Raw genomic sequence first — 14033 nt, 5'->3', positions numbered from 1 at the left:
CCTGTAATCCCAACACTTTGGGAGGCCAAGGTGGGCAGATTACCTGAGGTTGGGAGTTCGAGACCAGCCTGACCAACATGGAGAAACCCCATCTCTACTAAAAATACAAAATTAGCTGGGCGTGGTGGCACATGCCTGTAATTTCAGCTACTCGGGAGGCTGAGGCAGGAGAATTGCTTGAACCCAGGAGGCAGAGGTTGCGGTGAGCTGAGATCGCACCATTGCACTCCAGCCTGGGCAACAAGAGTGAAATTCCGTCTCAAAAAAAAAAAAGAACTGAGTAATTTATGAAGAAAAAAGGTTTATTTGACTCACAGTTCCACATGACTAGGGAGGCTTCAGAAGACTTACAATCATGGCGGAAGGTGAAGGGGAAACAAAGACCTTCTTCACATGGTGGCAGGAGAGAGACAGTGAGCGAGGGGGGAAGTGCCACACTTTAAAACTGTCGGCTCTTGTGAGAACTCACTCCCTACCACAAGAAAAGCAAGGGGGAAACCTGCCTCTGTAATCCAATCGTCTCCCACCAGGCCCCTCCTCCAACATGTGGGGATTACAATTCAAAATAAGATTTGGGTGGGGACACAGAACCAAACCATATCACCAATGATTCTCAAATTGTGATCTGGGAACCCCAGGGGATACTGAGAACCTTTCAGGGAGTCTGCAAGGTAAAAACTATTTTCAAAATTATACTAAGATGTTCTTTGCCTTTTTCAATCTTGTTCTCTTACAAGTTACAAAAGACAAAAAGTTTATTAATATGATTGTAGATTCCACATTGCAACTAACACTTAGAATTACCATTGTGGAGTTTAGTATAAAGTCAAAGAAGAATATACACAACTATCTGAAAAGGCTATAAAATATACAAATTATTCTTTCATTTTCCAAATACTTATCTGTGTAGGGCTAGATTTTCTTCATGTGTGTCAACCAAAACAACATATTGCAACAGATTGAATACAGAAGCAGATATGAGAATCCAACCATGTTCCATTAATTTTTCAGACCTGTCAGACAATCCTACCCTTCTCACTAATTTTTTTTTGTTTTAGAAAATAATTATGTTTCAAAAATATGTTATTTAGATTAGTGTTGGTAGTGGGCTTATTATTGTTATTTTAAAAGAAGTTAATAAACATTTTAAAAATTACTGTTTTAATTTCAAATACAGTTAATAATGACAGATATAATCCACTTAAACCAATGTTCTTTAGGGTCTTCAATAATCATGATGAGTGTAAAGGGGTCCTGAGAACCACTGAACAAGCCTTTTAATATTTTTTATGAGTGTAAAGGATGTTATCTTTTATAGTGAAAAATTCCTTCTACAGCATATCCTAATATTAATAGATCTCATGAAAAGCCTATGAGCTGGAGTCACCTGACACCCAGTTCAATGCTGTTTCTGTATTTCATGGTACAACATCATATAGCTCAAGACCAATTGGATAATTTCATATTACAAGATCACGGGACCAACTCTGATCTAACCAGTATAAATGAGTGTTGATTTCGATTACATGGGTGAATACAAATATGTGTGTGTTTGGGCTATAAAGCATTTTTAAAGTTTAAGTGTACTTTGTTCCTGATCCTGAAAGATCTGGATATTTCTGGGAAATGCTGTCTGGGAAGTCTTGGCAGTACACCTATCCCAAGGATCTAGTATGGCAACACCATAGCTAAACTATGGATTCTATACTACTTGCCAAAATATATGTTGAAGACTGCAAAGATTTTATTGAAAGTCCAGATTTCCTAGCCTGAGGTGGAAGGAACAACATCCATCTTGTCTTTGAGCTGTCAACTCAAAAGTAAAAAGCAGCATTGAACTGGGTATCAGGTGACTCCAGCTCATAGTAGAGAAAGCAGAAAGGTGCCAGTGTGCGTGGAGGCATAGTAAAAAGTGATTGCAGATCTAACGCCGTTGGCTGCCATCCTCCACTCTGCCCCTGTTCACAAATGTAGGTGAGTTCAAGCTTTTATCTCTTGGCAGAAGAGCATAGAGTTAGGAAGCAAGAGTCTCATAAGCATTTGGGACTTTCTCAGTTCAGCATATGATCGGTTGCACACAAAAGTAAGTTTCCCTATCCTTTCTCGTAGGCTTCTGTGAAAGTACAGATGAGCTGGAAAATGCTGTATTTCATGAACTTCATAATAACAGGATCCATAATTTTTATGGAAAGAAGAATTTGAAGACCACTACTTGTTTTAACCCCAAGAATAACTTGCTAAAATAGGGCACAGAGGGAAAATATGGAACTGAACTATATACATTCTTTTTAGTCATCAAATCAATTGGCAGTGAAATAAAAGATTACACGGAGAAAAGAAAAAAAAATCCCACCTCTATTTTTACTTTAAAGGAGGAGGAGAAGTGAGAGTGAAAACTCATCCCTGGGGGTTTAATTGGCTGGCAGTGGCTTCATATACTGCTCACAGCAGCAGAGCCCCATACTTGGCACGTCTCATTTAATGTCAATATATTCTAAAAAGCAACTGAGTTTACACTTAGCACCAAGTGATGTGCTGCCGTAAAGAAGCACAGGGGTTAAATTAAAAGTGGAGGAAATACTTGGCCAAAGAAACTGGGAGCAAAATTAGTCTGTAGGTTTTATTTAGACATCTGGTTTTTCTAGAGGAATTAGGATTCTTCAGGTTCTTTCTCATTTGACTGATAGATTTTGCTTAAAATAGACCCTAATATTTTATTCCTGTTATGAACCACTGTAGATTTTGTTATAATTATATTAATAAAAATGATAAAATATGTAATATCCAATTAAGAGATCAGCCTATAAACTCTGAAAAATGTTTCTTTATCATCTTATAAAATTACAAGGCAAATCAGGTTTTTTTGACAGCAGCATTCCATTTCTCTTGTGGGTTAAAAATAGCTAAAATTTTTGTTATATCTAGGAATACTATCCGAAATATATAACAATCAATCAAGTTTCATAAGTCCTCCTTTCTTTTTTTCTTTTTTTTTTTTTTTTTTGGGATGGAGTCTCGCTGTGTCTCCAGGCTAGAGTGCAGTGGCGTGATCTCGGCTCACTGCAACCTCCGCCTCCCAGGTTCAAGCGATTCTCCTGCTTCAGCCTCCTGAGTAGCTGGGACTACAGGTGCATGCCACCACGCCCAGCTAATTTTTGTATTTTTAGTAGAGACGGGGTTTCACCATGTTGGCCAGAATGGTCTCGATCTCTTGACCTCGTGATCTGCCCACCTTGGCCTCTTGAAGGATTGGGATTACAGGCATGAGCCATCACACCTGGCCTAAGTCCTCCTTTCAAAGAGGTTACTCCACAATGTTTAATTGTCTTACTGTTCATATTACCAAGCCACAGATTTTAAAATACTTTATAAATATTTTGTAGTCAAAAACATTACTGAAAGGCCATCCTTTCTGTGATCACCAGTTTGGAAAATGCAATTATTCCCATGTGTGCAAAACTGCATAAATAACCAAATGCTTACAACTACAATATATTATGCAGTTATCAACTACTTAGCTTTCATTTGAAGGGTTCAAACAAGTTAGTGCAGCCCCAATTGGCTAGCAGCATGGTAAAATTATTTGTAGAGCTAATTCTACAGGAAATTTCCTATGGCAAGAGAAAAAGAGGACAAGGCTGCAACTTGTGTTAAATGCCTACCTGAACCAGACAATCCTACCAACTGATTTTGACTAGTGAACCTGTCTCAACTTTGGAAATGAAATTACTAGATTGAATAGATTAGTTTTCTTGCAGTACATTTAGAGAAAAAATTTGCTTCACTTTCATCCACTTCTATTTTTATGAATTGTATAGGTAAGTCCCTGGTGCATGAGACAAAGAAGTTTGTGGCATCTAGCTGAAATCTTCTTTAAGGACTCCCAGGGATGTGGTACACAAAAAAAGGGTACCCTATATCCTTAAAAATATATACATAGTTTGAGAATTCTATCTGTGGAATAGGTAGGAGATGACAGCTTGTTGTTACTTAATTTAATGTTCACAAGTCATTTGTATAAAATCCAAACCACGGCCGGATGCGGTGGCTCACACCTATAATCCCAGCACTTTGGGAGGCCGAGGCTGGTGGATCACTTGAGGTCAGGGGTTCCAGACCAGCCTGGCCAACATGGTGAAACCCCGTCTCTACTGAAAATACAAAAATTAGCCAGGCGTGGTGGTACATGCCTATAATCCCAGCTACTTAGGAGGCTGAGGCAGGAGAATTGCTTGAACCCGGGAGGCGGAGGTTGCACTGAGCCGAGATCGCACCACTGCACTCCAGCCTGGGTGACAGAGTGAGACTCTGTCTCAAAAAAAAAAAATAAATAAAATCCAAAACAAAGATTGTAGAAACAAATACTATATGATCAAAGCCCAGGTATTATTCTCTTTTGAAAGTGTGCAATTAATCTTTTAAAATGCTCAATTGAGAAGAAATCTGAGCTTGTTCTTATCTCTTAGAAATTACATAATTAGCAGTTTTTCTTTAAAATGGGTATCATGCTGTTAAACAAAAACTGCTACATTAGGGAAGACTTTCATATTTATTATGTATTTATTTAAACTGAATATGTGTAATCCAGAAGAAAACTAGTTTTAATATCATATTTAAAATAACATTTTCTATTTCTAGCTTCTTTGACCAGATTATTCTCCCACTTAATTTATTTTATTTTATTAATTCTTTTAGACACAGTGTCTCTGTCATCCAGGCTGGAATGCAGTGGGATGATCATAGCTCACTGTAATCTCAAACTCCTGGGCTCAAGTGATCTTCCCTCCTTAGCCTTCCCAGTAGAAGGACTACAGGCCTGCGCCACCATGCCTGGCTAATTTTTGAAACTTTCTAAAACGGGGTCTCACTATGTTGTCCAGCCTAGTCTTGAACTCCTGGCCTCAAGAAATCCTCCCAAAGTGCTGGGAACTCCCACATAATTTTTATTCAGTAAGCCCTTTTGAAATTTTAAGACACTTTCACTCAAATTTTTTTTATTACCTAGTTTACATAACGATTACTTTCAAATTTTTACTTCTTTGGAAACTCCTTTGTATCAAGCTTCTCTGCAGAGCAGACTGCATGGAAGTTTTTAGGAGGGTCAGAGGTGGGAGTATAGGAGTAAAGAAGTTTGTGTCTATCACACCTTTGTGCTAAGCAACTTTGCAAAGTGGGGGGCCCTGTATAGAGAAAGCAAAACAAAATTTCCCATATAATATCAGGTCTGGTCCACAATTAGTTGCAGAAGCAAAGCCTCCTGCACCTTATTCGAAGGACTCAAGTCAACTAATGGGGTCTGCAATTAGCCTCTTTGGTTGCAATCAACTACAAGTGCAATATCTGTGTGTGAACTAATTTTGTGTGTGTAAAAGTAGTTTCATCAAAACAAAAGCCTAACTTAGAATGAAATTCAGATCCTATACCTCACTTAGATCCTAAGAAGAAACACATTTCTTTCATGAGCCATGAGGTAGACCAAAACTAAAAGGCTCTGTGCAATGCAAGTATTTTCTTAACCTTCTGTAAGTACTTAGATCTAAGTACTCCAGAGTCTAGAAAAGATTGCCTTATTTTATTATTGATATTTTACTAATTTAAAAATAATTATATTGTATAATGATTTAAATGTTTTTTCTTTTCATATTACTGTTTAAATGTGTTATATTTCTACACTACATGTAAGTACACAAACTGGTTATGCTCACATATGAATATGAATAAACTGCAATCCAGAATTCTATTACAACAGATCACTTAATGCATTGCTCTACTTAAAAGACTTTAACAAAGAGCTAATATGTATGTAACAAAGAGATTCAATGGGTTGTGCTGCTTGTCAAAACTCTACCAAGTCAGCTTAGGAAATCTGACCTCACCAAGGAAATTTAACACACTACTGAGACGCAAAACAAAACAAAACAAAATAAGGAAGCAAACAAATCCCAAACATGTTGACAGTAGCTCATGTTTTAAAAGAAACTCCAATGCAAATTTCTGAAATTCCCAATGTCATTTTGGCATACCTTTTTTACCAGTGTGTTTCAGACAACAGCTTTTAAGTTCCCCAATTCATAAATGTAATTAAATAATTACATTAGTGCTAATTAACATGAAACTGCAGATTATTTAAGCGCAAAAAACACTATTCAACTTCTTAATTATTCTTGTTCACACAGCATTTCCTTTTGCTCAGGCGCCCTAGGTGCAAATAAAGCATCCCATCTGCTCGTAATTAGAACTAAATAATTTCAGAGAATGTAGCTTATCATTTTGACTGCACATTTGATTAAAAACAGTGTACAAGCAATATCCTGGCTTACTGGCGTAACAGCAACAACACATACAAGCCTGTGTTCTTCTATCATTAAAGAAGATCGAAAACATTATCTGTTATTTCAGGGGGAAAAATACAACTTTTTAGTTCATTTCATACAGATGAAAGCGAATTACAGCAAATCACCTCTCCACTGAATAGCAGCCCCCACATAATGACTTTATTTGCTTAATCCCCAAATTAAACGCCGTTTCGAGCGAGGGCCCTGTGTTATTACTCTCATCATGTCGAGAACATTTTCCTGCCGAGACCAATTTGAATAAAACAAGGGGCCTTCCTTGAACTCAATCAAGGAGCCATAATGTGGTGGGTAATAGAGGTTGCTGATAGATTTGCAGGCAAAAGTGTTATACCTAATGATGGGATATGGATAATAGTCCTCCTGGAGGTCCTGATGCGATTCCAGTTGGCTGCCAGATGCTAAAAATCAAGAAGAGCATTGATCAGTGACAGGAAGCTGTAGTGGATTCATCTAGTCAAACTTCAGCTGTTTTTCCACTGTACAGTTAAGCCAGGCATAAATTATATTAATTGATTTAATTACATACTTAAAACATCTTCCCCAATTAATTTAATTAGGTGGCTACATGATGCTACTGGCAGGGGAAGATTAGAGGCAGCTCACTTAATTAACAGAATATGAATGAAAAAAAGAGAAAGCAAACATAAATGAAATTGTGAGCACTAATTAAAAGGCTGTCTGCAAACTTAAATACTTTCTGACAAAGTGGTGACAGCAATGTAGACAAGAGAGGATTTTTTTTTTCTGAGCAAATTAAAGTGCCAGAAGGTATATATAGGGAGAAAAAGTAATGCAGTTAAAACATTGATTTTCTGACAGAACTACCATAGTCAAAGTGAAGGTACTTTTTTTTTTCTATAGAAAAATTGCAACAGATTTTGCAGGCATGAAAGCCAGATTCTTGATTAGGGCTAAACTATGATGCACAAACAAATGTGGGGTTTGTGCATCATACATTGAGGGGAGTGAAAGGCGTGGGAGTCTGAGGCGAGGAGGGTAGTTGGAAAGAGAAAGGGATGATAAAGAGACAACTTATTACAACCGCTCAAGCACGAAATGTTTAGAAAAAGAGGTCTGCCTTAACAGCTGGCAGCCTTGTGCACCTTGGCTCGAATGCGAAAATTCTCCAGGTGTCTCTGACGTGATTCCTTTAGTATCTTCTTTAGTCGAATCTTATGGCAATATAACAGCCAAGCAATGGCAATCACACCTGATGCCCACTTCTGCCGGCGATAAAAGAGGAAGAATTTTCTTGCTTTGTAGCATTTCCATGTGGCTTGGATCTTCATGGCGGCCTCCGAATTTCCATCTTGGCCCTTGTACCTTTGCCCTGGAAGATTTATCAGCATTTGGACATGAGCTGGGTCATCTAACACTGAGAGAAGGTCATATCTGGTAAGTTTATTCGTCAGCTCAAACTCTGGAAGGAGGGCCACCAAATTAGTCCCTTTTATTTTGACTTCTGGTATAGCATAGTTCCTGAGAAACTTCTCGACGTGTTCCAAGAGAGAAAAAATACCTCCCCAAGCTAAGCTAAAATGTTCCTTGAATGCTAAGAAGTCTGGGGCTGTATTGTCTATGACACCATCATAAATTAAAAAGTCATAATCCCACAGTGATTTCAGGGCTCTCGAAGGTGTTTTGACTTTCATGGCCTGTGGAAAAAAAGAAATATATTTTAGAAGTGAAAGATATTATGATCTCCTTTAAATGAGTGGTCAAGACACACACTACATTATCATTTAGCATTCAATGGTGGGAAGATATGAATCCTAGCACTGATTTAACACACACGTCATAATACGAAAGTCTAGCTAGTATATATCATTAAAACTCATTACCAGATGGATATCTTAGAGATAACTCAAATCTATTAACATTTTTATAAAAGTGTTATAAAATTGTTCAAGGAAACCGGTCATAAAAAATTATGCATTTACTTTACTTTGATACAATCACCTGACCCCCAATCTCTGTGATTTAGTTTTTACACATGCACGCATGGTCTGAGAAGCATGTTGCTGATTCCTTGATCACAACTTATCCACCAGTCTGAAAAACAGGGCGAAGCCTTTCTTCGCATTCCTTAGGATAACTTCAAATGTGCCCGTTAAAAGTTGTTTCTGACTTCATAAAAGATCATCACTTTTTAGCATTTTATAGTTCTTCTGCCATCTTCTCTTAATATCCAGAGGTCATTTTTACAAGGAACATTATGTTATATGTTATCACCTTTGTCATTCTTAGGTTTCTCTTGCCACGTGTTCTTTTATTCTTAAGTCTGGTTTCTTCTTAGGAACATATCTGGGGCTGTCCCAGGTGGATTAGGATCACAAATCTGATAACAAAACCAAGGGAGCATTTGCTTTTCATTTTGTTCCCACCTGTATTGACATTTTAAGCTATGAAAATACTTTTATTTATAATTGGTAAATTTCTAAGACTCGGATGCTGAGCAATTTTTTTTGTTCTTTACACTTTCTATGTTAAAAATAATAAATGCTATTTAAAAAATCAAATCAGAGGTTGTTTAGATGACAACAGCAATACATGTCACCCCCACTTAAAAAAAAGGAAAGGGAAATTGTGTTGTGTCAATGACCACTCTGTAACCACTACATTTCAATTCTCAGAACCTATTCTACTGAAAACAGACACTCTGCCCAAGATCTAAATGTTCCTGATGGCTTGGAGGGGCTGGGGGAGAGGGAGGGTACAGATTTTCAGGCCCTGAGTTCTCGTCAGTAAACCCGGTATTAACTTACTGTAATAATTGTTTCTTCTTGCTTAGGTATGTAAGGAATAGATTGTTTTCAACATGTCAGCGTTCTCAGATGTATAAGCCCATCTTTACCAAACTGTAGGGTTATTATTGCTCTTCGCATTTTGAAGAGTTTTCAAAAAACTCAAAGAAACCCCCCCCAGCAATTTATCCATAACGATTATGCCACAGCACTGTGTTGAGTATTACTATATCAGATTATTCACGCGTTTTCTTTTCTCCGGTCCTGGGCCGCAGAATAATTAATTAGACTGCCATCTCAAGTAAAAATGCTGAAAAACAAGTGTTAAGTCCAAAAGTGCAAATTTCCTTTCACTTTAGAAGCAGACTTTAAACAGCAGTGAGCTTTTTGTGTACTTTTAACTTGAGTTGTTATAAGGCATAAAAATGAGGGAAAAAATCTTCTCGCCAAGCTTCTATCCCTTTCTGATCTAATCAGGGTGCCAGAAGAGAATGCAAGCTACTTGGTAGATGAAAATAAATTCCTTCTTCTTGGATGGGCAAGAGAAAGTTGGAGAAGTAATGCCCCCTTCAGCAGCCACCAGTGCTGGCAGGAGAGGCTGCCACTCCTGGTAGAAGACAAGTGGCACATGTTCCAACAGAAATGGCCTCTATGGCCACATTGCTCCCTCCCTTCAGGAACGGTCTCTGATACTAGGAATTAGAATTCAGAGAAGAATGACAGTGCTTCATCAGTGAGAAACAGACATGCAAAATAATCACAGATGGACATGTATGGAGCTGGCTGGTCCTGCCAGTCATGTGTGATTCAGTCAACAGGACTCTGAGACTTCTATAAGAAGCAAAGCTATCGATGGGAGATTTGCCAGAGAATCTTGTCTTCTTGGCAATATTCTGAAACTTATCTTCACAGCGAGACATGTGGAATTAGGACCATCTATGAAAATGGGACAACCTTGGCAGAAGTTAAGGAGAGAACTCACGTCTCTCTCAGACAGTGCCTTTCCATGGGGTGGGTCTAGGGTTTTTACATACATCAGCAAATGCATTTTAGACCTTCTGAAAGAACAGCCTTGGGTGGCAGTGGGAGCAAAATTTATCAGTGGCTGTTTTAGAACAAAGGGATTACACCTTTCTACCTTCTTGGATGATATTCCAGCAAAGACCTGCTCTCAAAGGAAACATACTCCTGGACACCAAACAGACCACTCAGGCACTGGGAAGCTATGGGTTTGGAGTCAGCTAAAGCATAACTGTAGTACATCTGTCACAGAGAATGCCACACTTGGGAGCACTTTAGACTTGGAGCAAGAAAAGACATGCCTCTCAAGAGAAAGGCTTCCCAAATTAAAGCAGTGCATCAGCATTGTGAGATCCATTGAGCAGGTAAAGACAAAGCTGCTTCACAGCCTGCTAGGAATAAGAGCCCTGATTAAAGGTCATGCCATGCTTCAGGTTCTGGCTCATTCTGTTATTCTTTATTATCTCTGTGAACTTATCTACTATTATTTGTTGGCTTTCTTTCTTCTTTCTTTCCTTCTTTTTCTTTTCCTCTGCCTTCTTTCCTCCCTCCTTCCTTTCTTTTCTTCCTTCCTCCCTCCCTCCTTCCCTTCTTTCCCCTTCCCTCTCTTCTTTCTCTTTTTTCTTTTTCTCTTCCTTCCTCTCTCTTTCCCTCCTTTTTTAAGATGTGCTGTACTCCCAATATGATATTACTGACTTAACGGCAATTTTTTTTTCCTTCTAGCCAAGAAGGATTTCTGTCAAAACATTGTATTCTCACCTGGTGCTTCTTGGGTCACAATCATACCTTTGCCAGATGCCTGTATTCACTAATTGGCCCACATGAAGCCCAAACCTGTGGCCTAATTATTAGCATCTTGCTCTAACTAACTAGCTGGGAAATGTTCTTTGTTTGCAAAGTGTAATCGCTAATTAGATAACTTTGAGAGTTTCTGGAGCAGTTATTTAGGCAAAATTCTAAATCCAAAACAAAAAACAGGAAAGCAGGATGATGATTACATATGTTAGTAAGTCACAGATGTTAAGCAAAAAAGATAGACCCAGTGTTGCATTCTAAAATTTAGAAATACTAGCTGGGTGTGGTGGTGTGCAGCTGTAGTCCTAGCTACCCAGTAGGCTGAGGTGAGAGGATTGCTTGAGCCCAGGAGTTCGAGGCTGCAGTGAGCTATAATCACACCACTGCACTCCAGCCTGGGTGACAGAGTGAAACCCTGTCTCTCAAATAAATAAATAAATAAATAAAATTTAGAAATAACTACCACAAAGAAAATCACATTTCTAAGACAAATGTCTTTATGAAAAATGTTCTTTTCATTTATGTGGACAGTATGTGGGTGTGGCATTAAACTGGATCCATAATCAGATACAAGCAGGATCTCATAGTGGCAAATGGCCAAGTATTTGGGATAATACCACATGGATATCATCTTTAGAGAATGATAATCATTCCATTGCCTAGAAGGATAGACTAAATTCCTTCTGAAACTAAAAGCCAATGTTCAGTTTCTCAAATACCCAAACATATCCATTAGTAATTAGCCCAGGCAATTGCACTGTGTGAAAAAGAGTAAGTTCTTTCTGCACCTTATGGCTCTAAATGAGAGTCTGCATTTAGAATATGAATGGAATGTCCCTCAGAGATGGAGTCCTTATTCTTTCTCAAAGACCAGGGATGCTATTTGTCTGACTCTGCTTTTAAATTGTGTTAAGGGTCCACAATGTGTTGAGCTTTCTATAGAATAAACATCAGGACCTCAGCTGGCTAGAACTGTTCAAAAGATGTACATGATATTCAGAGAGACTAGCTGACCTAATCAGCGGTCCGGAATTCAGCATAGTCACAGGCCTGAATTTTAGAGGACAAGGGAACTTGAAGGTCACTGCCCTTGCCTTTTGCTTAATAGGCTATTACGGGCCCAGAGAAATTAGCCTTGGCCTTAAGTCCAGCTAACCTGGGTTCAAATCCAAGCTTTGCCAATATCTGCTACATACTCTTGGGCAAGTTACTACATCCTCTGAACCTAAATTTCCTTATCTGTAAAAATGAGAGGTCCCTGCAGAGTTGCTATGATGATTACAGTATGTGTCAAGAAACTTTAACAGTGCCTTAGCCCTAGTCAATGTGGTTTTTACTATAGAGAAGGAAACTGAGGCTCAGAGAGGTTAAATGACTTGCCCAAGATCACAAAGCTAGTTGGCAGGTCTTCTTAATTTCTAAGACAGTATTTTTGTTACTATAAGACAAAATTCTGTTCCTAAACAACCCAAATCCATATATAACCAAAGGAAGGAGAATAAGTACTATAAGAAGTGTGTCTTTGCTACTCTTCTATTTCCTTTCATCAGCCCCTCTTCCTTCCCATCAGGTGCTTTCTCTTCCCCACCCTACCCCATGCTGACCCCTACCCCCGTACCACCAGTGCCCACAGCCTAAGCTGTCTAGAACTCTCCATATGGCTCCTTACTAAGCTGTGCTCTTCTTAGTCTTCCTTCTACCACCTTATACATCAGAGCCAACCTGGCCTTGATCTGCTGTTTTTTTCTTTTTCTTTTAAAAAAACTGAACGATAATTATTATTTTTAGAGACAGGGTCTCCCTCTATCATCCAGGCTGGAGTGCAGTTGTGTGATCATAGCTTGCTGCAGCCTCAAACTCCTGGGCACAAGTGATCCTCCCACCTCAGCTTCCTGAGTAGGTGGAACTACTGGCACATGTCATGACGCCCATCTAATTTTTGTAATTTTTTTGTAGAGATAAGGGTCTCGCTATCTTGCCCAAGTTGGTCTTGAACTCCTGGCCTCAAGCGATCCACCCACCCCAGCCTCCCAAAGTGTTGGGGTTACAGGCATGACCCACTGCACTCAGCTCATTTTTTCTTATTTGACAGGCTGGAAAGCAATTTGTCAAACTAATTCCTATCACTGTGCTAATGAACATAACATAGTGTGGTGTATCAGAAGCAACAAGACCCAGAATCTAGTCTGTTACCACCTTCCTCTGTGGCCTTGGGAAGCCACTTCTGTGGGTTTCAGTTTCCATTAAGAGATCACTCAGGGCACTTCTAATTTTGATACCCTATGCCTCTCTGACTTAATGTGTCACCCCTGCAGGGGTATTGGCTTTTTAATAAACTTCTGGAGCCAGTAAAGCCATCAAATCAAAGGCAACTATCTCCAATGGCATCACTTTATGCACCATGAAAAAAACCTGGGGGATTTTTTTCGTATTCTATTTTTCAGATAGAAAACTCTTTCAAGTAACTCTGAAATCAAAATAGATGAACGACTGCCCACACCACCTAATGGTAAAGGTGGTCATGGGGAGAGAACCCCAAAGAGTAGTGTTCCAGTATTCTGGGGCCTGCAAGTCAATGGCTTTCAGTTCATAATATCTAGAAACTGTCTAAGTAATCCTTAAGTGCCAATTAGAAGTGAAAGTCAGAGTCCTTAACCTTTACAAAGAGAATAAAAGGCAAAAACAGAACTCATCGAGCAGAGACATATAAAAGAAGAGACCTGAGTGTAAAGGCCACTCAGATCAGCAGCAATTTTCTAGGAATAATTTCTGCAATTGCTTTGAAAGGTATCTTTATTCAAATGAGTCTTCCTGAACTCTGAAACACTTCCTGAGGAGAAAAATCCCCATCCTTTGATGCATTCTCATGGAACAAAAACACACGATGGATCAAAATCTGGTTGAAGATCAAACAGAATAGAATCAAGAAGATTTTGTAAATAGATGGTCTATTTTCAGTCAAATGTGAAATTTCCTTCTAGAGACACATTTCATTTTACTGCTGCATTGATTTCATCTTTTCTGTTACACCTCTAATATTCTCTGAGAAAATGTGACATAGTTAAGGACCACTGGGGACAATTATGATGGATGGGTTGAACCTGCTGGGGATGTGGAC

The 14033-nt window shown here is 38.8% G+C and overlaps 1 protein-coding gene across 22 annotated transcripts in view; it reads right to left on the bottom strand.

Annotated features, from left to right (window-relative positions):
* The window catches only part of IQCH (IQ motif containing H), a 247006-nt gene that overhangs the window by 121616 nt on the left and 111357 nt on the right, over positions 1–14033 (bottom strand). For all 22 annotated transcript variants that reach the window (XM_031002514.3, XM_031002515.3, XM_031002516.3 and 19 more), the window contains 2 exons: positions 7460–8011; positions 6688–6754 (listed from right to left, as the gene is read on the bottom strand). In XM_031002514.3, coding sequence (XP_030858374.3) covers positions 6688–6754; positions 7460–8011 — 619 coding nt within the window. The remainder of the gene's footprint in view (positions 1–6687; positions 6755–7459; positions 8012–14033) is intronic.

The sequence above is a fragment of the Gorilla gorilla genome, chromosome 16, assembly GCF_029281585.2.
Source record: "Gorilla gorilla gorilla isolate KB3781 chromosome 16, NHGRI_mGorGor1-v2.1_pri, whole genome shotgun sequence".
In the NCBI taxonomy this organism is placed as follows: domain Eukaryota; kingdom Metazoa; phylum Chordata; class Mammalia; order Primates; family Hominidae; genus Gorilla; species Gorilla gorilla.
This window is presented reverse-complemented; position numbering and strand designations above follow the sequence as displayed.